This window comes from Camelus ferus, chromosome 4 (genome assembly GCF_009834535.1).
Source record: "Camelus ferus isolate YT-003-E chromosome 4, BCGSAC_Cfer_1.0, whole genome shotgun sequence".
Taxonomy (NCBI): Eukaryota; Metazoa; Chordata; class Mammalia; order Artiodactyla; family Camelidae; genus Camelus; species Camelus ferus.
The window spans coordinates 65,735,172-65,759,674 of NC_045699.1; the positions used below are offsets into that span (position 1 = coordinate 65,735,172).

The 24,503-nt window shown below is 47.3% G+C and overlaps 1 protein-coding gene across 3 annotated transcripts in view; it reads right to left on the minus strand.

The window, feature by feature from the left end:
• Positions 1-6,581: 6,581 nt before the first annotated feature.
• Positions 6,582-24,503, minus strand: part of NR6A1 (nuclear receptor subfamily 6 group A member 1) — a 204,307-nt gene continuing 186,385 nt past the window's right edge. For all 3 annotated transcript variants that reach the window (XM_032478401.1, XM_032478400.1, XM_014561816.2), the window contains 3 exons: positions 17,534-17,655; positions 13,477-13,629; positions 6,582-11,807 (listed from right to left, as the gene is read on the minus strand). In XM_032478401.1, the coding sequence (XP_032334292.1) occupies positions 11,719-11,807; positions 13,477-13,629; positions 17,534-17,655 (364 nt within the window). In that variant the 3' untranslated portion in view covers positions 6,582-11,718. The remainder of the gene's footprint in view (positions 11,808-13,476; positions 13,630-17,533; positions 17,656-24,503) is intronic.

The window sequence follows — 24,503 nt, forward strand, 5'->3', positions numbered from 1 at the left end:
TGCACTTCTCTTGCATATCACTAAACATAACTAGTCTCCCCATTTTAATATAATGGTTTTGCTTCAGGATTAATACCACTCATCCTCTGAATTTAAAAAGGAAATATTCCAGCAAATACCTATATCACCAACATATCACATACGTGTAACAACAACAAACAACAAACAATCATAGTCCTTTGCAACTATTTCAATGGAATATTTTGCAAAGTTTTGGGGATAAAGTTTTAAAACATTTAAACCAATTTTTTACAAACCATAGATATATTGTCATTCTAAACCTACCTGACAAAGTCTCTCATCAAGAGAAGTGCAAAAGTGCTTTCCCCACCTTCTTAAACATGACAGAACAGGGTCTTTAAACATCACAGCACCATTGAAAGAGCCAGCCTGGCTTTGCCAGTTTCCTCATGAGGCCTTGAGTCTGGAGAAGGAGAACTGATGAGGGGCTAGTGGAAGAGTCTTAAATCCCGGTTCTGCCATGTTCTAGCTGTGTGACCTGGGACCAGTTGCTTCCCCTCTCCGGGCCTCACATCCTCTCCATAAAATGGGGACAAAATGAGACAACATATGCAACATACTCAGTGGCTGCCTGACATGTCATATGTGCTCCATAAATGTTAGCAAAATACAAACAAACCAGCAGAAGGACTGGCAGGTCTGTCCTTAGTGGCCCTTTCTGGGTTGAGTCTGAGATTGCAACATCCTCCTGAACACTGTTTGCCCTTCTGTGATGGGGTGACTCACCCCAGCCTGGGGAACCCTCAAGGAAAGGCTCAGGGCTGATTTATTTCTGAGTCTGCAGCAGTCAGCACAGAGCCAGCATCAGTGAGTGTTTGTTGAATGACTTCTTGCTGTTGCCCGCATGCTTCCTGTACATGGAGAGTTCTGTTTCCTGTTCTCCTGTTCTGCTGCCTTCCCTATATGCAGTCGGCTGTCACTTTCCACCACTTGGTCTGGGTGCTCCTCACTCCAATCACCCTGAATATGTTTACTGACATCCTCTTCCTCTGTGCCAGCCCCTCTGTCCTCACCCTTACTGGATGAGGCATGCTGGGAGTGGCAAGGCCCTGACACAAAAGTGCCTCCTATGTGCTCAGTTCCCACCTGTGGCCAGTCTCAAACCCTCTCTACCATCCTGGGAAGTAGGTAGTATTTTCCCCTCACCTCCCTGAGCAGCATTTGAGAGATGAGGAAACTCAGGCTCAGAGAGATGAAGCATCTTCCCAAAGTCACAGAACAAGGGTGTGATGGAATCAGGATTCAAATCCAGGCAGCGGGAGTCCAGAACCTGGGCTTGCAGACACAGTCCTCTCCACCCTGCCAGAGCCCCTGGGTGGCCTATTCGTCCTTTCCTTCCAGCTCCAGCCCAGGTGGTCCCAGGCCATGAGACCCCCCCAGAGGGGAAGGAGAAGGGGTGTAGCCTGACCCAGGCTCCCCCTCCCTCCATCCCGAAGCAAACAAAGCCCAGGGTCTCTCTTCTAAGTGGGGACTTTCCCAAAGTGCCAGGCCTATTTCCTGGAGGTGGAACAAGGAACAAACAAACCAGAGACCCAGAAACTGAAATGGAGAAGAGACAGAACTATCAGGCTGGGGTTGGGGTACAGCGTAGAAAGACAGACAGAAAAAGAAGTCATAGAAACAATGAGGCAGAAAATGAGAGGAAAGGGAGAACCACTGACAATGTAACAGACCCAGAGATGGTCAGAGAGAGGGACAGAGACAGAGAGTAAAGGGTAATGGGGGTGCAGAAGGAATGAGAGAAGAAATGAGGCAGTTGGGGGGGAGAGAGAGAGAAGGGGAGGGAGAGAGAGAGAGAGAGAGCCTGAGGCAAAGAACGAGAAGAGAAGGGCAGGGGCCCTGAGCTGGAGGCAGCAAGTGTGGCTGTGAAGACCCCTTGCAGGGCAGCGGAGGGGGTGGGGCTGCTGGCAGCAGCAGAGGCTGTTTCCGCTGCACCCCTTATCAGCCCGCTGCCAGATGTTCAGATCCGATGCCAATGTCAGAGAAGTCCATAGTGCCGGGTCAAGGCCGTGGCCGGCGGGAGCCTCAGCTGCAGCGTGAGGAGGGGGGCAGGGGGACGGCAATAGACCTGATTGCTCTTCCCCCTCTGCCTCATGGCTCTTGGGGCTGGACCACCTAATGGGGGCGGGAGAGACCAGGTGCCTCTGGGGCTCCTTTTCTAGTCTGAGAGGAAGGACTTGAGGAGGCAGAGTGGGACTCCTGGCAACACTTGGAAATGTAACTCTGTGCATACCCCTATAAGTGAGGAAGCACGTGGACACTCGCACACAGACCACACTCGTGCACAAGAGGGAGCAAAGCCATATGGGGACAACTCATGGTCCTGCTCACAGCTGCTGCACCACAGTGCCTCTCCGCTGGAGCCCCCCCGCCCCACCGCCCCCCGGCCCCCTGACCTGAGCCAGAACTGTAGCCAGAGCTGGAGAAGTGAGGCTCCCTAGGACCCCCCCGCCTGCTCTTCTATGGATGGGAATCTGCACGTCCTCCAGGGCTGAGCTGAGGGTCCCTGGACCTTCCAGACTATGAGGCCTGGTGGAGACCCTCAGGAGGAGTTGCAGGAGCTGGGTGTCTGGCAGGGCTGGGCTCCAGCCTTGGGCCTGGGCCTCCCCGCCGTGCTCCTGGAGCGTGCAGTCGCAGCTGGGGCCCTCTTCCTGGGGTAGTTTATCTCACAGTGCACGCGCTTGGCCCTCAAGGGGTGACCCAGCCTTGCTCCCCACATTCCTCTTCAGCTGTGCAGCCAGTGGGCCCCCCACAGTCCTGAGACAGTGCCTGTGCTTGGGGGTGGTCAGGAGCAACCACTCAAGAGACCCCCACTGGCCTCTTGGCCCCAGCTCTTTGCAGCTGTCTCTCTCTCTCTGCTTTTGACTCAGCCACAGTCAATCTGTGTTTGTCAGTTTTTGCCCCCATCTTTCTCTGAGAATGTCCCAGTTTGTTTCTGCTGCTGGCTCTTAGTCCGCCTCTCTCTCAGGTCCTTGAGTGGGACTGACTCTGGGGACACCTCTGCTCTTCTCTCTGGCTCATGGTGGCCAGCCTCAATAGGAATGTACATGAGAAATCAGGCTGTAGGCAAGAGGGCAGAGATCTCGGGCAAGTGGAGGCCTTAGACTTGTAATGGGTGAACTGTGGAAGCTCAAGCAACAGAAATCCAGACCTCCTCCCACCCACCTGCTAAGAGACAGCCCAGATAATGGACACAGATCAGGGTCTGGAGCTGGGGAGCTCCCCTGTGCAGCAGAGCCCCGGGGGTAGAAGGCGGAAGCTGGGGTTGGAGGTCTCTAAGCCTGAGAGCCTCCTTCCTGTTTGTAGGGAAGTGACTGCCTCAAAAAGCTGCTCAGGGGAGAGGAGGGAGGCCATGGTGACTTCCAGGAAGCTGGCCAAGGGCCCGAGGCCACCCTCCCTGTGCCCACATGGGGCCTGCTGGCCCTGGCTTAAAATAGTGCAGTTCCTCCACTGCTGCTGCTCCCAGAGCCCAGCCCCGACCTCAGAAGGCTGCTGGCTGTTGCTTGCGCTACCAGCCGGGGCCTAGGGCACAGGATTTGCCCAGCCATCCAACCCTCCCCAGACTGAGGCTGGAGGCTGTGTCTTGACAATGCATGTGGAGGTGGAGAGCTGCAGAGAAAAAAGGGGTTCCTGGATCAGAAACCGTGGATTCAAGTCTCAGCTCCAACACTTTGAGCTGGTCCATCTCATCTCCTTGGGCCTCAGTTTCCACCTATGTAAAATAGGGCAAGTGGCCTGGTTTTCAACCCAAATGAGACCACATACGTAGCCTCCTCAGAAGCTCGTCAGGCATACAGTAGACACAAAAAATAGAAGCTCCCTTCGTCTCTCTTGTTGGCTGTGGCTCAAACTCCCCAGCCTGAGGAAGAGCCTCCTTGAAGCTTTCCTTAGTTGACACACTGCTCCTTGGACTAGGTGTGGAACACGAAGGTCTGTGGAGAGGGAGCTTGCAGGGAGGGCAAGGATGGGGCTGTGGTCTCCATGGTGAAATTTGTTGCTAAGGGAACAAGACTCCAAGAGCCCTGGGCCTGACTGTTGGGCACTTTTGCCACAGGATCTCAGGCTGATTACCACTGTGGACCTAAAACCGTGGTGGGCAGCCAGGCCAAGGCCAGGCAAAGTCAGACCGGCGGCTTCTGGCTCTCCTAGTTTTCTGCCATTGGGGTATGAGGGGCTACAGCTCCCCTCACACAGCTTCCTTTATGGAATGACTTCATTGAGTCCCTACTTTGAACCAGCCACAGTGAACCCTCCTTACACCCCTAAGACACAGCACTGTTATCTCCATTTATCTGCCAGGGAAAGTGAGGATCACAGAGGCATCATCTGGGTCAAGGCCACATACAAGGAAAAGGGCTGGAATTCGAACTCAGGTGGCGAGACCCCTGGTTGATGTCAACAAGCTGCCTGAGGAAAATGATCCCTGGGAGAGGGCTCCACGTAGCCACATCCAACCTCATCCCCACACCCTCTCCCGCCCACCATTTCTAGGGGTTTCTGGCTTCAGACTCTGACGTAATCCAGAGCTGCCCTCTTTCCTCTTCAGTTACAGAGATGATCTCACCTCAGAGGGTTTGCGGAAGAATAAGGGGCTCAGCAGATCCTGATAGCAGGCTGTCAATCAGTGCTCGTTTAGTCATTCCTTTAGTTCCATACAAGTTAAGTAACCTTAGACAAATTACTTACCCCTTTCTGGGCCACTGCTTTATCTGTAAAATGGGATCATTACAACATCAACCTCATAGGGTGGCCTTGAGGAATCAGTAATTGAATGGACATAAAATGCTTATTAGCATAGCACTTGGCCTTGCTGTTTATATTAATTACTTTATTATTCTTTACTTCCAGGCTATTGCCTGGCACTCAAAGAAACCAAAAGCTCAGTATTAGTTAAGTAGCAATTTAGAAATTTAGGGCAGTGTCTTAAATTTTATTCCATGGAACACCATCCCAACAGAATTTTAACAGGAAGAAAGAACGTTCCATGTTCAGGTGCTTTCGGTAGACCCTGGGCTATACAAAATTAAAGCTTCTTCAGGTAAGACTTCTCAGAGCCTTTAATAGACTAACGAAGGTTGGGAATCGATGGGAGGAAGGCAAAGTGAGCGCAGCATTTCCCAGATTTTCAGCAGAACTCCTACTTCTTTTTCCACGGAGCCACCTGTGGGTTGCCTGTGTTCCGAGAAACCACAATTCGGTGTCTGTGGCATTCTACGTGCTTATGAGTAAACTGAGGCTGAGGCCTACGCCTTGCAGAACTGTTAGGAGGATTATAACGAGGAGACACTGCATATGCAGCACTGATCCTGGTGCCTGGCACCCACTAGGCTCTCAGCAAGTACGTTCTTTCTCTTCCTTGCACCTCTGTGTCTTATCTGTTCCCTCTTGCGGGGCAAGGAAGAGCCTACTAATTAGTTCTGCAGCGCTTCCTTTGTTCTAAAACCATCTCTTTCAAACCTCAAGGGCTCTCTGGTCCCTTGTGCTGGAGGAGGCCGAGGTACGGGAAGGCAGCTGGGCTTCCCCTCATTTCACACATGAGGATTTAATAGACTTTGATCAGACTCAACCTTTATCTTCCCGAACTGAGGAGCGTTCATCTTTCCCATCTGTCTTCACATAACCCCTCAACCCCAACTGTTGTCACTTCTCTCAGGACAGTTGGGCTTTTGAGTTGGGCAGATCTAGGTTCAAGTCATGACTCTGACATTTCCTGTGTGACTTCGGACACAGCCCTTGACCTCTGAGAGCCTCCATTTTCTCAGCTCTAGAAAGTCTCATCTATTTTCTGGAAAGACAGGTATTAACTGCTTGGACTACAGTGACATAGACAGGACACCCATCAGCACACTGCTGTCAACGAGAGTAGCTCTCTTTCCTTCCCCAAACTCCTGAATGTGGCATTCAAGGCTCCCAAGTGCGGCTCCATCAACTCTTGGTAAAACCTCCCATCTGCCAGCATTCCTGCCATGGCAGTCCCTTGTTAGGCCTGAATAGTCCACGTTTCTGACTCACAGCTGGGCCTTCAAACATGTTGTTGAGCCCTCTACCTAGTCTTTCTGTCTGGTGACTTTATTCAAGGCCCACCTTCAACACTTATCTGTGAAAGCAAGTCACTCCCTCCTCTGGGCCCTTACAACCCCGTATACGTCCTTAATCACAATCCTGACCCCACTGTACCGCAAAGGTCTGTTTGCCTCTCCCACTGACTCAGTTTCTCTAGTTGCGCCACTTTCTGGCTGTTGAGTCCCTTCACCTCATTTTACCTTAGTTTATTCAACTGTAACACGGAGATGATAATTCTTTAAGTGGAAGGTGGTTCAGGTTTGTAAGAAGTCCCAACACAGTGCCTGCCACACAGAGCAGGCACCACATCTGAGTCAGTGTTGGCTCATCAATTCAGACAGTTCTGAGAGACAGCCCTCTGCCAGACCCTCAGCAGTAGGAACTGGTGGGTATCAGCTACACGCAGAAGCAACAGGTCTGAAGGTACAGCCAGCTCCTTAGGACAACCCATCCTCCCTCCTTAGAACCCCAGACACACTTCACAAACAGATGCCATGTGCAGAAGGATTCACATTTATTGGTTCAAATACAGTACCTAACATTTGCTAAACATGCATTTCACACTAATTGGTCACATTTCCACAGGTAGTCAATTCACAGAAAAGGGCCCATCCCTTGCCAGATGGCAGGGTGGGAGGTAGCAGAGGGCCTGGGTAGCAGAGCCCGCCAACGACCATTTGGTCACGCAGGGCTGATGGAGCCAGCTTGGCGGGCAGCCCTTGGCCGGCCCTTTGGGGACAAGGGCTCAGAGACATCCTGTTTACTCGATTCCTGTACAGGACTGTGGGTAGCTGTGGGCACTGGGTGGGCAGCCCAGAGGTAGGCTCACGGATGCACATGCCACCAGAGCTCCTGAAGGTGGTGTCATGGGAGGCGGCACTCCCCTGTGCCTTGGATCACAGGAAGGAAATGGAGGCCTCTTCAAGGGGTGGCCAGTCCCTGGCTGGGCAGGTGGGAAGGTCTCCTCAGACATGGCCCAGACATTACAACGCAGCCACAAGCCCCTATCGCAGGCCTGGGATGGCAACACAGACAAAAACACCAACACCCCAGGGCAGGAGAGGTTTCTTTCCCGACAGAAACATGTAAACAGAGCAGGAGCTACAGTATTCTTTTCCTACAAGATTCTTCAGAGAGGAATCGACCAGGATGTCACTCAAGAGGTAGTTTTTTTTTTCTTTTTCTTTTTCATGGAAATTTGAGTCAACAACATTATCACCTATTTTATAAGACATTTCAGAGAAAACAATGGTCGCCAAAGGGCAAAAATGATCCTTTGGCTGGCAGGGCTGGCTCCAGGATCTGGAAGACTAGCCTCCACCAGTAAACCAACTTTTTTCTTGTGCTTGGAGCAAGCTCCGGCCTGATTCACAGCTTCCCTTTGAGTCTGCAATGGATTCCTGAGCAGGCTGCGGCTCATTCAGGGCTGCAGGCACAGGGGAGGCAGACCAGACGGGGACTGGACTGGGCAGAGGGATCAGGCATCTGGTGAGCTGGCAGAGGTGGGGCCACTGCAGCTCATGTTGCAGGACAGCCAGAGGACTTCAGGTCTCAAGGCAGCCCACCTCTGGCCAAAGGGGGGGCCCCTGCCTCTGAGGAAACTGTCCAGGTCTGGCTCCCAAGCCCAGAAAAGAAGTCGTTGCTTGTGGTAGCCAAAAGAGGGGTTTCTGGGGACCCTGTAATTAAATACACATCCCTGAGCTGTGGCCCTAGAAACCCTTGCCTCAAGGCTAACCAGTTTCCAGCACCTGGTGGAATGATTGCCGTTTCTTATCCTGAGACACAGATAAAACATCATTTAACAGACACTGCACGTAGATGCTTCAAGCTGAGGAAAAAGGGAGGGATGATCAACTGCAAAGGCAGAGGGGAGTGCAGGGGGACCCTCATGGATCAAGTCGGGGAAAGAGTGGTGGGTTTTTTGTTTATAGTTTTTTTTTTTTGGTTTGTTTTCTGGCTTTTTTTTTGGGGGGGTTGTTTTTTACTTTTAAAAATATCAATACAGAAAAATTTAAAGTTTAATAAAAAGGCTGATCTAAAAGACTGGATTTCTTAAAACAATTGCAAAAATTTAAAAAGCAACATGGAAAAAAAGACATAGACCAGGGGCCCAGAGCTAAAGACTTGGAACCACTGCTCAGCTTCCTGTCCTGCTGGGAGGCCAGTGTCCCTTCACTTTGGCCAACCCTGGACATGGCCTAGATGTTGCCCATACTGGGTCTGTCTGTCTCCATCTGTCCCATTCCCCAGAAAACTGAGAACAAACAAAGGTAGGAAACAGGTAGTAGAGCAAAGCAGCTAGCTCAGAGAGCCCAGGGCTCTTAGGACCTGGTGGCACACCGGCCACGGCAGGACTCTCTTCCCTGAGAAGGGGTGGCAGGTGCGAGGCAGGATGGTGTGGAGTGGGTGACTGTCAGTGATGTCGTGGAGACCCCTAGGTTCCCTCCATTCCCCCCTCTGGATCTGGGACCAGGGCAGAGAAGCTCCTGCCTGCTGCCTTCTCTCTCTCCCACCTCACTTATGGATCAGGGCTAGGGCCTGGGGATCCTCTGAGCCAGGTGGAGTGCTTTGAGACAGGTTCTGGCGAGTTTCTCCAGACTCAGGACAAGACCACCAAACCTTGTGAAAGACTCCAAAAGTCTACAAAGGAGACAGAGAGCATGAGCAGTAGTTAAAGTTCCAAGATTCCAAACCTTTGTCTTGGGTCAAGGAAACATCTAAAGGGAAAGGAAGGGAAAGGCTTGTATGTTTCAGTGCAGCGCAAGGAGGCGGGACTCTCCTTTACCACACAGCTTTCATGGTCGTCTTTTCATGGTGGAAAAAGTCTCACTCAAAGTGAGTGCTGTTGGTGGCAGGGGATCAGAGAGAGGACAGAAGAGAGGGGAATTAGAGACAACACGCACAACTTTTTTCTTTTCCACTAGCAAAAAGGCTACCTGTTAACCAAACATTATGGGAAGAAAGGCAAAAAACAAACACACCAAACCTCCCCCTCCAACCTTTCTCTGTGTCCTTCAAACTGAATTCACAAATACATCTAGTGGCTGACCTAATGTCTCCACGCTGCTAGCTATACTCCTACCTTCCTCTCATAATACCTGAGTTTGCGACGCAACACAGTCACTTTACCCTGTTTAAAAAAAGCCCATGTCATAAAAGGACTGGGTGCAGAAGACATTAAAGGCGGTCCACAGGTCAGGCTCCGGCTCAGAACACACGGCCACTTGGCTCAGCGATTCTGCAGGGCTCTCGGCAATGAATGGGCTCTTTGTTCTGCGGAATCTGCTGCAAACATTTGTAAAAATGGATTTGTACAATGGCAACTTGCAGAACCTTTCCCCCACTCTACAAATTAACAACTTGCTCTGTTTAATGCTGCATTATTAAAGAGATGTGTTCTTGCCTCATCAGAGAGCAATTTTCCTTTGATACCCAACACAACCGGCAAAATGCTTAATTAAGAGAAAAGCAATTTCAAAAAATACTAATAACTTGACCGATGGAGATCTGGCAAAGAGAGATGTTGCACACAGGAGCTGTCTTGGAGAAGGGGTCCCTGAAATGTGCACCCTCCCCTATTTTGAGGAAAGTGGCTTGGAGTCTGACCTGTAGCCAAAGAATGTTATCTAGTTGGTTAAATAAAAAATCAGAAAAACAAAAATGTTGTGAACTTAGAAATAAACAGATATACACTCAAAAATCTTCCCACTGACATGTGAAAAACATTCTGGTTGAAGCTTTTCCTGAGGAACATGTTTCTTCTTTCTTTCTCAAGAGTCGTTGAGGAAACAGCACTGACAAGTAATGCTCTGAGTTTTAGATCCATCAAGTGACAAAATCATCACTCTGCTGGTACCCGTAACATTTCACCGGAAAGGAAAAATCACAATTACAGACTACCTGATACGCACGCAGTATGGTGGCCCTCTGAGTAAGTGTGCTAGGCTGAGCTGGGAAGAGAGCAAACGGCCTTTGACTAAATATGCAAAAGGAGGTGCTGTAGGCCCCTCAGGCCCACCCAAGGTCTGTACCCAGCTACGTGGTCTGTCTGCTACAATGGCTCTGGGAGGTACCCGGGTTTAGGCAGCGACAATTGCTGCAGTGAGGCAGAGAAGAGAAAAACACCTGAAAGAGTTCCACGACAGACCTGGTGTGACCACTGGTCAAAGCCAAGAGGGTAAGAAACACTTCCCGGGGCTAGGCGGGGCAGGTAGTAGAAGAACAAGGGGTCCAGGCCGTATCTGAGAGGGGCAGCCAGGCCTTTAGGAACGTGAGGTAGTTTAAAGCCCCCCTTCCCTCCCAGGAGCTCTGGACTCCAGCCCTCCAGGCCTCGGTCAGCCAGGCTCTAAGGGGCAACTGAGCCATTCTGGACCTTGGGCTTTCTCTTCGGAGGAAGCCTGGACTCATTTTGGAGAGATCAGGAGAGCCTGGAGCAGAATGTAGCGGCAAAAATTCTGGTCGGCAGATGCGTAAATGTTCCTACTGCTTGAAAAAGAGGCTGTGTGTAGTTTTGGATTCAGACCTGAGGGTGGAAGGGGATGGGGTGGGGAAGAAGCAGGGAATTCCAAAGGAGAAGTGTTCATTCTATTAGCAGTCTGGCCTTTGTCACACTATGTTTTGAAGGTGAAAGGAGAATAAATCAGTAGTGGGCACCAGGATTCAGATCATGACAATTGGTATGGTTGTTTTTTCAAAGGGCCAACAGGAAGTCAAATTTATAAGGGAGAGGCAAGGAGCCTGAGGACAGCAGGTCTTGGCAGATCCAGGAGAGGAATCTAGGTAGCCGTGAGCCCCGACGGAGCTGGGAGGCAAGCCCCAAGACTTAGCTTATTGCCAGGACTTTGCCTGGGAGAAAAAGTGACAGTGGCAGAAATCAGTAGTGGTGCTATGGATGGTGGGGAGCGGAGCCCCCCAGAGTGGTGCGAGAATAGAAACCCTTCTCCCTGAGGACTTGTTTGGAGGGAGGACACCTAACCTAGATTTGGTCACCATGCCTGACTCTCTCAGCTTTTATGCTTTCCAAAGAAAAGAGATGGCTAAATCCTCATCTCCTGCCCTGCCCCCAATGTCGCACACACTTTGCCAGGTAAACCTCCGCACACTACTTTCCCTTTTACAGTGTGCTCTTTTACCTGTCAATTCTGCGGCTAGAAAAAGGCAGTTTGCTCTCTGACAGATATATGAGTCTGCTGAGAAATTGCAGAAAAAGTAGGGATGGTCACACCCCTCCCTTTCCACTGAGGTAGTCATCTTTGTCAACATTATGGAAATAGTCATCTCAGCCCCATCCCACCCTCTCCCTCAAAATACAAAAGAACTATCTCTAAACAATGACAACACTGTAACATTAAACATCTTCACATTCTGTAAACTGCAAGGAAATGCATCGGCTGCATTCATACAAAAGCATGTGCATCATGTTGAAGGCCATACATTCAACTCTGTCGTGAAATAAATATATAGAAAAATGAGGTTAAAAAAACAGACAAACAAACAAACACTCTTCTTGCTCTGGAGGCAATTGGCAACGCTGCTCCACAGCCTCCACCTTGGTCTCTCTGGCTCTTTCCTCTGGAGCCCGTCCTGCCCACCCCAGGCGTTGTGGCTGGCCGGAGGAGGGGTGCTGGGGACAGGTCACTCCTTGCCCACACTTGTCTTGCAGGAATGCAGCACCACCTTAAAGAGGAGGGGCAGCTGCTCCAGGGGTACGTTCACCATCTTTCCTGGGAAAAGGTGGGAAAAGAAGAGTAAGCGGTGGACACTAGGGGAAGGGCGTGTCTGCCTCCTCTCGGGCTGGTGAAGGGAGAACGTCGCCTGTTTGAGTGACTGGGGCAAGGAAAGTGCCGGGAGCATTACAGAGGTGAGACAGACTAGGCCGGCGTCCTGATACTCGGACTCATTTTGGCGCCCTAGGGAATCTAGTAACGGTGCAAGCTATAATCACTGTATTTTAAAATGCATTAATTCATTTAATTTTCACAATATTTCTGTATGATAATTACTTTTCCCCCCATTTTACAGATAAGGAATCTGAAACTGAGAGGTATTCCTACATTCCTCTTAGAGCTAAAATACCATGAAAAACATATCCTGTTTTATTTCCTGGTAGGTTCTTTAACTAGCATTCTAGAAAGCATTGCTCTTCAGAAAGTATAATGGGTTAATAAAAATACTGAGGAAAAAAGGGTGGTTACAGGGTCAAATAAATTGAGAAATTCAGGGTTAAAAAGTGTTTCTCTATCGGAGGATGTCTCACAGTGCTCAGCGTGCTACCGTGCTTTGTAAATATCTGAGGCTATGGTTCTTCTCCCTGACAGTACCTTAGGTTTTTTTTAAAAATACTGATGCCCAGGCTCCACGCTATACCAGTTAAATCTGAATCTCTGGAGGTGTAACCCAAGCACAGACATTTCGTAAAGGCTTCCCAGGTGACTAAGCGCCACTAGGGCTGACGGCCCAGCTCTGCCAGGGCGAGCAGGGCGTAATTACTGACTTCCCTTCCTTTCATAGAGCACCTGATTAATATTCCACTTTGGCAGAACAGTTTTGAAAATGCTGAGTCATAAACTAGCAAAATGTTCCTAAGATTCCAATAGTTTAGGGCTAGTTCACGTCTCCTAGACTACTCGGTGGCCCCAAAAAGTAGGAAAAAATTCCTTTGACAGATTGAAAATTTTTTTCATCAAAATTGTATTTAATGCTGAATTACACAGGAACAAGTTCAGCCTAGAGGTCACATTTTTTAGCTGCCCCTCCATATATATAGCTATAAACAAGAATCTTTACTAAATGAAATAAAGCAACAACAACAAAAGCCAGGATTTTATGTAGAAATGGAGCTATTTAAATGTCAAGAAGCTCATAAGACGGTCAGAACCACAAAACAAAAAGTCTTTTACAAACATAGGATTTTTGAGGACTGTTTTAAAGATATCACTATAAATAAATGATCACTAAAAACCTATAGGCAATCCTATGAAATAAAGTTAATTTTAAAAAATGAGATATAGTTTACATACAATAAGATCCACCCTTTTAAAGTATATAGTTCAAGAAATGAACTTAATGAGAAACTCTGAGCCTGTTTCCCCATCCACAGAATGGCCATAATATCACCAACCAGCCTTGCAAAAATTTTTCTGAGATTAAATAACATCAGGCCACAAAGTACCCTGCACATCCCAGGAGCTTAGAAAATGTTAGATTCTCCTCCCTACAAAGAAAAAACAAACTTCTCATTATAACATAACTTTTCTGAGGGCAAGGGTAGTGCCTCTTTTATTCAGCTGGTGATGGCCTGTCATCAGCATCTTGAAAACACTGCTTTCCTGATCCCCTTCACAAGCTAAGAAAAGCAAGGAAGGGCTGGAAGCCCAGGACCCAGATTATTACCTGCAATGTATCGAATCTCAGGTAAGCACATCATGAGGTCAGGAAAACGGTTCGGCTGATGTGTATATTTATATTCGGTGAAATCCTGGCAAATGTACCAATATCGTTTGTTCAACTGTTCCAGCTGCGAGGCACTGCTCAGACCCCTGATATCTGTGAAAAAACGACACAGGAAATGGGTGGGGCTTTCTAATGTGGAAGAAACACCAGCTCCTTGAATATGTGTATCTTTCAATGAAAAGTTATTAAACATTGTCACAAACAGGGGATCTCCTCTCTGACATGGAGGAACAAAGCCATGGTTAAGGGAAGAGAAATAAGATAAAGGAAAAATTATCAAGGACAATCACTAGACTGAGTCCCTTGAGGTCTATCTTTCTCAGCTCCATATCCAGCTGGCACAAAAAGGGCAGCAGGGGACGCTGAATAACTGACTGAATAATCTACCTTACCCAATTTACCCTTCACGGTATCTGTAAATTTGTCTTTTACTGGAGCCATTCAGAAGCCTTGCGGACACCCCCACCCCCACCCCCGGTCTCCTGTGTGCTTCCACTCACGCTGTGCTACGGGGGCCACTGGTGTTCTGCCAGGTCACTCCAATTTTGTTTTGTTTTTTCTATATACAGGCACATCTTGTTTTATTGTGCTTCACTTCATTGCACCTCACAGATACTGCTTTTTTTTTTTTTAAACACAAATTGAAGGTTTACGGCAACTCTGCACCAAACAAGTCTATTACTGGTATCATTTTTTTCCCAACAGCATTTGCTCACTTCGTGACTCTGTGTCATATTTTGGTAAGTCTTGCAATATTTCAAACTTTCTCATTATTATTAGGTTTGTTATCAGTGATCTTTGATGTTACTACTGTAGTTATTTTGGGGCACCCATACAAGATGATACACTTAATTGATAAATGTGTGTTTTCTGACTGTTCCGCTGACTGGCTGTTCCCCTGTCTCTCTCCCTTTCCTCAGATCTCCCTATTCACAACAATATTGAAATTAGGCCAATTAATTACCCTACAATCACCTATAAGTGTTCAAGTGAAAGGAAGAGTCACACATCTCTCATTTTAAATCAAAAGCTAGAAATGATTAAGGTGAGGAAGGCATGTCAAAAGCTGAGATAGGCTGAAAGGAGGCCTCCTATGCATTAGCCAAGTTATGAATGTAGAAGGAAACGTTCTTGAAAGAAATTAAAAGTGTTACTCCAGTGAATACATGAGATAAGAAAGCAAAACAGCCTTACTGCTGATATGGAGAAAGTTTTAGCAGTCTAGATAGGAGATCAAACCAGCAACACTTCCTTAAGCCAAAGCCTAACCCAGAGCAAGACCCTAACCCTCTCCAGTTCTGTGAAGGCTGAGAGAGGTGAGGAAACTGCAGAAGAAAAGATTGAAGCTAGCAGAGGTTGGTCCGTGAGGTTTAAGGAAAGATGCAGTCTCCAAAACATCAAAGTGTGAGGTGAGACAAGTGCTGATGAAGAAGCTGCAGTAAGTTGCCTAGAAGATGTAGCTAAGATAATTCATGAAGGTGGCTACACTAAACAAAATTTCAATGTACACCAAACAGCCTTATACTGGAAGAAGATGCCATCTAGGACTTTCATAGCTAGAGAAGAGAAGTCAACGTCTGGCTTCAAAGCTTCAAAAGGCAGGCCTACTCCCTTGTTAGCAGCTAATGCAGCTGGCGACTTTCAGTTGAAGCCAATGCTCATTTACCATTCTGAAAATCCTAGAGCCCTTAAGAATTATGCTAAATCTAACTATGCTCTATAAATGGAACAACTAAGCCCAAATGACAGCACATCTGTTCACAATATGGTTTCTTAAATATTTTAAGCCCATTGTGGGAATCTACTGCTCAGGAAAAAAGATTCCTTTCAAAATATTACTGCTCACTGACAAAGCACCTATCACCCAAGAGCTCTGAGGGAGATGTGTATTGACATTAATGTTGTTTTCATGCCTGCTAACACAACAGCCATTCTGCAGCCCATGGATCAAGGATTAATTACAACCTTTCAGTCTAACTATTTAAGAAATATATTTTGTAAAGCTATAGCTGCCCATAGATAGTGATTCCTCTGGTGGATCTGAGCAAAGTAAATTGAAACCTTCTAGAAAGGATTCACCATTCTAGATGCAATTAAGAACATTCATGATTCACTGGAAGAGGTATCAACATTAAGGATTTTGGAAGAAGTTGATTCCAACCTTCATGGATGACTTTGAGGGGTTCAGGACTCCAGTGGAGGAAGTAACTGCAGGTGTGGTGGGAATAGCAAGAGGACTAGAATTAGAAGTGGAACCTGAAGATGTGACTAAATTGCTACAATCTCATGATAAAACTTCAATGGATAAGGAGTTGCTTCTTATGGATGAGTAAGAAAGTGGTTTCTTGAGATGAAATCTACTCCTAGTGAAGATGCTATGATTACTGTTGAAATGACAACAAAGGATTTAGAATATTACATAAACTTAGTTGATAAAGCATCAGCAGGGTTTGAGAGAACTGACTTTAATTTTGAAAGAAGTTCAACTGTGGGTAAAATTCTATCAAACAGCATCTCATGCTACAGAGAAATCGTTCATGAAGGAAAAAAATCAACTGATACAGCAAACTTCATGCTGTCTTATTTTAAGAAACTGTCACAGCCACCTCAACCTTCAGCCACCACCACCCTGGTCGGTTGGCAGCCATCAAAATGGAGGCAAGAACCCCCACTAGCAAAAAGATTACGACCCGCTGAAGGCACAGATGATCATTAGCCTTTTTTAGCGATAAAGCATTTTTTTAAGGTAGGTACATTGTTTTTGAAGACATAATGCTAAGTGCACACTTAATAGACTATGGTATAGTACACACATTAATTTTATGGCACTAGGAAACCAAAAAATTCATGTGACTTGCTCTATTGCAATACTCACTTTATTACTTTGGTCTGGAACCAAACCTGCAGTATCTGTAAGGTAGACGTCTCTTTCTCATACATACATATTATACAGTGTATTTATATATATAAACACACACCTACCCTTTTTATATATATAGAATATAAGTATTCTATATATAAATCTTACCCAGACTTTGAGGCCCAGCTCTCAGATTTCTCTTCCTCCAATTAGTTACTGATCTCCCCACCGACCCTCAGGCTCAAGCAATGTATCATGTGCCATCAGAATGTATACTTTTTGAGGCCAGGAACCTGCAATCTTATTTATTTAAATGTCTTTAATGCTCAACACAGGGCCTGGTCTAAGGGAGGTACACAGAACATCAGATAAATGCATGAATGGTGCAGAAGCAGAAGGAGGAGGTTTGGTCAATGATCAGGGAGGAGTGGGCAAAGGAGGGGGACCAAGAAACCGGAACATGGGAACAGAGCACTTTCAACGTCACAGGCAGCAAAACAGCCCAGCTCTACTCTGAGAGCAGAGCACTCACAAGCTATCTTGGAAAAAAAGAGCACACAAATTCTCCTGCACACTCTGGTTACCAGCAGCTACCAAGCTCCACTTTGCAGGTAATTCTCCCCTTAAATCACATTCACCACTCTTCTAACTAAAAGCCATGCTTGATATGCATGTTTGTGTTTTTGTGCACCCTCACTCTGCCCTGGAGGGGCCGTCAGAACCGCTGCCAGCCTGTCACAGGGGCCTTATCTCCAATAGTTTCATCAGTCACTCTGCTCTTCTTCAGTCGTTGGTAAACTTCGTGCATATTTTAAATGACGCATGTACTGTCCTTGGTGTCTGTGTTTAAATGCATTAAAACTGACTAAACAAAGCAAGTCCTCTTCCTTTCTCTATGAGTTATAGAGGCTGTGGCATTTAGGCTTGAAGGGAAAAAATTCAAACCATGCCCTGCACTATAGAGGGGCAGGATGAGGAGGAGGGGGGCACAGGCCTTCCAAGATCGGTCCCCATGTGCTGTGACAGATTCTGTGTGACAGTCCTGAGGGTAAAGGGGGTAGACATGAAACATGAGGGCAGGTGTTCACTGGCAAAAAAAAAGAAAAAGTCCCTTCTTTCCACCCCCCTGCCACTCACCTTGATTTAGGAAGTTAATCGCTTTCATGCAGGCATACTCCTCATTGCTGACCTTCAGCTGATGGAACTTGTGATACAGGTATATAAGCCGCTCGATCACCTCCATCCCTTCATCACTAAATCTGGGGAATGGACACAGGTGTTAATAGTGGGCCCTGATACCAGTGGAGGTAGTGGAAGGGAAGACAGGAATCTCCCACGGCTCCTTAAGGCAGCTAAGATAGGAAAAAGGTTGAGCTTGGGGGGGAAAAGGAATCCAAAAACATTTGTGAAGGGCAGGTGGAGCCACGGTTTGTCTAGAGGCCAAGGCAACTCATACGAGCTGCTGTTCCCAAGGTCAGGTAGGGTCAGTCAAATCCAAGTTAAAAATTCAGCCCATCGCGTACACACTACGAGACCTTGGGGGAGTTCTTTGACCCCTCTAAGCTTTGAGGTCTTCCTCTGTAAGATGTAACGCTTGCCTGCTTGGGGTAACAAGGGCCAAAGGGGGTCTGGGATGTAAATGTAGTGAAATAGGACGTTTTTAAGATGCTGCTGTCATTGCGACGCAGCCTCCAGTGTCAACGGCAGCTGCCATGGTGACTCTGAGTGAGTGTCTACCGCAATAAAGAAAGGGCTACTGATTATATTTGTTTAAGTTCACTGTTTCCAGCAGGGCTGAGGTTATACATAGTGAAATCTTCTACTGGCATCCCTGACCTCAGCTAGGGAGGGAGGGGAACATTAACTGGGCCTCCATGCCATCTCTGTCTCTGTGCTGGCACTTTATATGCATTATCTTGCTTAATTTAACATTCTCAGCCCTGTGGGTTAGGTGAGATTATAATCACCATTGTACAGATGAGAAACTGAAGTTCAAAGCATAGAGAGGACTGGTCCACAAGCGCACAGCTCATTGGCAGTGGAGCTGGAACTTGGAAACTGGGCTAACTCCCCAAGATCTTGGTTTTCTGAGCATCTGAGGTGGCATCCATGAGCAGTGAAGACTCAACGCTGACCATGCTCCTTTCTGTGGATTAGGAGTTAGTTCCTTGGGGAAAGACCAAGGTTTAGGCAAAGGAGTCCAAGGCTAGGAGACCAATATACTGGGTCAGAGTGGAGAATATCTTATATCAGAGATGAAGACACCCCTAAACCGAGGAGGCAAAGGCTTAATGGGGAAGCAGGAGTTTATAAAAGCTGGGGTCAGGCCCAGCCTCTGCCCTTCTAGATGTGGGCTGGAGAGTTCCTGAAAGGTCTTAGATGCTGCTGAATCACAGGACACTCAGCCTCAGGGTTGCTGCCTGGTGACATGTTCAGATCTGGGTACTGCAGTCCCGTGTTGGGCAAAAAGGCCCTATCTGGGCGGGGTCCAGAACTCCTGGGGAGGTACTACTGCTGTCTGTGTCCTACTGCTTTTTGTGTTGACCCTGAAGGCTACGCAAGAGCCTGGTTTCCTGGACAAGGCAGGACATTTTCTCTTCCTGAAGGAAAGCTTGGCTCTTGTTGGGGCCAGAGGCACCTGCACTTCTCAAGCACCAGGGGGAGCCGCAGCAGCAGCTCCACGCAATCCAGAGCTCTGACCCTCTGCCTCAGGTGTGGCTCCCAGTCAGTATGGGATTTGAGCTACCACGGCTGACTCTACTTTCTGTGCCTGGCCCAATGGCTTTTACAACTTTAATACTTCCCCAGACTGGCTGACAGACACATTGATGTTGAACAACCACTATAATAACCGTATGTACTATTCTACCATTTGTTGAGTGTTTGCTACTTGCCAGGCATTTGGTTAAATATTTTACATACATCATTTCAATGGATTCTCACAATAATCCATAAAATGGATATGATAATCTTTGTTTACATGTGGAAACAAAGGCTCAGAAATTATTTATTGTGCCTTTATTGCATTCTTATATTTTACCCTCCTGATAACCTGTAAGATAAGTAATATCACCTTCATGTTAGAGATGAGGAGACAGAAGAGGTGCCTTCCCCAAAGTTATAAGTGAAATAAATGCTGGTGCAGCCAAGGCTTAAATCCAAGTCACCTCATTCCAAGCCTGTGGCTTTCGCAGCACTACCGTCCATTTCCTGACTGACTTGTTCTCAACTGGCAACTGGGAAAGGCCACCAGAGGGGACCTCAGGAGCTCTGTGTTCCCACAGCAACTCAGCCCAGGGCCCAACCCAGAATGGGTGCTGGATTTGCTGCAGTGCACAGAACTGCCCGCCCCCGCAGCTGAGACCTTTGGAGGCAGTGTGTCTGGGAGTGAAGATCACTCCTCATCTCAGTACTTTGTCAGCTACTTCTGTTCTTGAGAGGGAAAAGGTCTTACTGCAAATTCCCTTCAGTATCTCTTTGGAGGGGTGGGGTGGAGATGGGGTAGGGCATTAAAAAGCAGGATGCAAGTAGAGCAGCAGGGTCAGCCTCTGTCTGGTGACTGAGCAGTCTGGTAGCAAGCAAAGATAACGCTCTCTCCCTTCCTCAGTAACCTCTTGCCCCAAGTGCTCACTCTGGCACTGCAGAACCTGCAGGTGTGTGGCTACCGGCCAGACTCCTAGACAGCATTGCCAAACCTATTCCTAGTTGAGTCTTGACTTGAGGGACACAACGGAGCTCCCACATGCCTGGCCCGAAAATACGCCCCAGATCTGCCCCTGCTCTTGGGGAGAGCACGTACCCTCTCTCCCATATTTCCTAGGGTAGGCAACCATCGTGGACCCCTGGCAGTCGGGGGGGTTGGCAGCCAGCCCAGCAGCCCCCACTCAGTCTCCACAGGCCTGACCGCAAAGCTTTCCTCCACACCCCGCATCCCACCCCTTGATAAACAAATTGTTCTCTGTTCCATGGGCCTGCTTTCTCCTGCAGCCGTGCCTCCTCCACATCTGCCCACTCCACAGTTCTAACACCCCTGTATTCCCTGTCTACAAATTATCAGTATTCAAAGCCAGAAAGTTGGACAAACACACCCATTCTTCTTCTAGGTTCCCATTACACAAGCATGCCAGGACAAGGAAAACATTCCTGCCAGGATCCCCCAAACCACTGGACCATTCAGTCAGCAATTGAAGCTGACACTACATAAGTTATGTTCCATTAAGGGGGTTGAAAGGCCCAGTTGTCTCTTTTTCATTTGTCTAAATGCACCTACCCCCAGAAGCAGTGATCAGCCACAGCTTTAGAGGAATTGCCATCTCAGCAACCACATGCAGACTCCAGATGAAAAGGAAGACTGCAGCTCCAGGACACATTCCAGAAAGTCAGACTTTTGAGAAGGCTAAAAAATGTAGTGATGTCAAAGAGCCTGGGCTTTGGAGCACAACAGATTTAGGTGATAATCTCAACTCCATCTCTCTTAACTTTGTAGCCCTGAGTTTTCACCTCTCTGACTCTCATGCTCCTCATCTGTGGAACAGGGATAACAGTACTGTCTCTTAGGGTAGTGGTGTGGACTACACAAATACTGCTTGTAAAGCATTTAAGATGAAATTTGGTGCAATAAACAGTCTATGATTGTTAGCCATTAATATTAACAGCATCATCATCACTCCCATTGTAACAGCAAAAAGAAAAGACTGTTTCCTCACAGCTAGGGTCGTAGACAGTAGGGAAGCTGGGAGGCAACTTTCCAAAGATCTGGCAGAAATGGAGCCAGTGCTCATGAGATAGAAGTGCCCATTAAAGCCCATCTAGTGCAAGGCATCTTCTCCTGAGAGTGAAGGAGTCTTGATTAGGGCCAGGAGCAGTCACTGGCTGGTGCTACAATCTGCTTTAAATCAAATTCGCCCAGCTCACTGTCTGATAACAGCCTGATTAAGGAAAATGGGCACCATAAATTTGATTCAATATTTGAGAAGAGAAAAGGAGGTGGTCATGTATCATTCGGGAAAAGCCTTTTCATGACAGCAGGAACTCACTTGCACTCAAGAGTTGTGAAAAAGTTAAGAGGCATTTTGCAGGAGTGGGAGTAATGCTGGAGCAGGCAAGGTAGGAAAGAGCCATGGCCAATTACAGACTCCACACTCTGGGTTTCTAGCTTCAGAGTCATGAACCTGATTTCACAGGTTCTCATACTTCTATCTCCTCTGGCCTCCTGGGCCATTCCACATGCATCTCAGACTCGACATACCCCAAGGTAAACTCACAGTGACTCACCTCTCAACCTGTCCTTCCCAGGCTCCATTATCTCGGGCAAGAGAATTAGTGCTCACCTGCCTGGCAGCATCCCAGCTTTTTCACTCACTGAAGCTCCACTGGCTTTACCTCCTTATCACCTCTTACTGTGCTGCCCTGTCTATTTCCACAGTCACTGTTGCCTTGTCCAGGCCTCCTTTACTTTCACCTGGGCTATGGAATAGCCTCCTACCCAGCCACTGTCCACTAGCCTTGCCCATGCAATCCATCCTGAACTTTATAGCCACAGAGATCTTTCTAAAATGCAACCTGACCGTGTACCTGCTCTACTTAAAAATGTCCTGACTTAAAACTGTTAGCACAGTAAAATCTAAATTTTTTAGATTAGCATCTGAGTACCTTCATGACCCGTCTTTTCTGTCTCTTTCTCTCCAGTCATTTCTCCCCTCATTTCTCTGCCTCTCAGAGATATCCTCTCTCTACCCTAATCCACAGGGTTGCTTTCTGGTTACCTCCACAAACCACCCACCCAGGCTCTCTGACGTCTAGGACGCTGTGCTTCTCCTGCCTGCCTCCTATTCACCATTATCTACCTAGAAAACTCCCACTTCGAGATGCAGCTCAAATGTCTTTTCCTGTGGCAAGCATTCTCTGATTATGCAAGCAGAGGGATTCACTCCCTAGTCCATGCTTACACAGTCCCTCAGATGCCCCTCAATCTCCACAAATATCGTGCTGGACTGTAGATTGTATCAGCTTCTATTTGTCCCCCTGTTTGCCCTAAAACAAGAACAAGGACCCTCATTTCCAAGTCTGAAACTACGTCTGTATTATCTGTTATCCCAACAGCTCTCCTCCCGGCACACACACAGGCGCTCACACACACAGGTGGGCATGGAATCAGAACTAACACGCTAAAGTTTAACTCATATTTTTCCACTGAAGGATTTCACAGTGCAGTGAGAGTTCTAACAATGAATCTATTTCTTATCCTCAGAACACACTTGAGAACTCAGCTGTAAAATGTGTTCTAGAGTAAAGATTGTTCAGTAGAACTTTCTGTGATGATGGAAATGTTCTGTATCTGCACTGTCCAATACAGTAGGCACCAGCCACGTGTGGCTCCTGGGCACCTGAAATGTGGCTAGTGTAAATGAGGAACTGAATTTTAAATTTTAATTAATTAAAATAGCCACTTGAGGCTAGTAGCTACTATACTGGATAGTGCAGCTTTAGATTCTCCTTGGTAAGGAGCCTTCCTAGGAAATAATTCCCTCACTAATTCAGCTGTTAACTGGTCCCCGCATTCCTCGTGGGGCTTAAGGGACTGGAAACAGTGAGACAGGGTGCCTTACGAAGCTTAAAGCCACAGAGAACCCTGCATGGCCAGTAATCCTTGCCTACCTGCAGAGGGCCTCGGAACACCCATCATTCTGCAGGGAGTGGAACCCTCCAAGGCTGACTCTGTAGGCAGCTCAGGCTGCACTGGTGGATTCCAGGCAAATAGGGAGGCTGGGCTCACCGGGCCAGCTCTGCAAACCCTGACAATATTAGAGCAGGCTGACTGCTATCCAAACAGTCAGTTGGCCCAGAGTTACAGAGCAGGAGACAGGAATTTGATGGAAACAATGAATTAGAGGCTCAAGTCAAGGGGTTAGGTCATCTGCAAAATCAGATAGCTCTGTTTACAGGATAAAATGTCAACTGGGTTAAAAACTCTGTCATTTATAGATCACTGTCAAGCCTGTAAGCATCACTAATAAGGAAATATTAGAAAACCAGGGGAGAGACAAAGTACCCAGACTCCTCCCCGCCTCAGCTGTGCAAAGGGTCCTTGAAGGTGTTGGAGCTTTGCTCCTAGCCTAAGTCTCAGCTTATCTTTATGTCATGGTGACTGAGGGGCAGAGGGAGATGCACCTTGGTCCTTGGAGACCACCTTCTCAGCTTTCATCAATGGAGGCGCCTTTTCTGGTGCCCTGGAATCCCATGACTTCTATTATTTTAAACTCTCCAATAAAGGTGAAATATTGAAATGTCTATTTAAATGCGATTTAAACTTTATTTTTCACATGGATAAATTAACAATCCAGAAAAGTTGTATCAACAGATCATTTTTTGCCGACTTTCAGATGTCACCATGTGCTCCAGGTCTCCAAATGTGAGTAAGTTAAAGACCCATTCTAGGCAGGGAAGTTAGAAGTATCCTAGCCAGCCTGGATGAGACTTTATGCCAGAAAATGTTGAGGACAATTCAGTCTTTCAGCCTCACGCTCTTATGTCACTGCATCTGAGACAGAGTGAAAGGGCCCAAGCTTTCAGCTGGGCAGGCATAGGTTCAGGCTCTGGATTCAAACTCAAAACTCTCAAGGGCAGGCCCCTGTGAATTTCAGTTTTCTCATTTATAAATCAGGCATAAACAACACCTACAATGCTGGAGGTTGTAAGAAAGAAAGGAGACAATATAAAATACCAAGTCCAGTGCCTGGCACACAGCAGGTACCACGGTAACTCCCAGCTCTTGTTCTTGGATTGTAAACTACAGCTCAGAGTCTCTCACCTTGTAGGAAAAGTTTAGATTTTTTCTTCTCAGATGAATTACCTTACTGCAGTAATCTAGACGTGATAAAAATAACAGCTTAGCACTCTGCTAAGCTTTGCTGCACATTATCATTTATTCCTCACAACTACCTTGTTGGGGAGGTATTGTCATTACACTATTTTATAATTCAGGACCTGAGGATCACAGACTTGACCAAAGTTACAAAGCCAGGCAATGGCAGAGCGAGGACTCAAATCCAGCAGCTTTTATGCGCATCCTTTGGAGTGCCTAACAACTCTGCGTTGCAGGGATGAC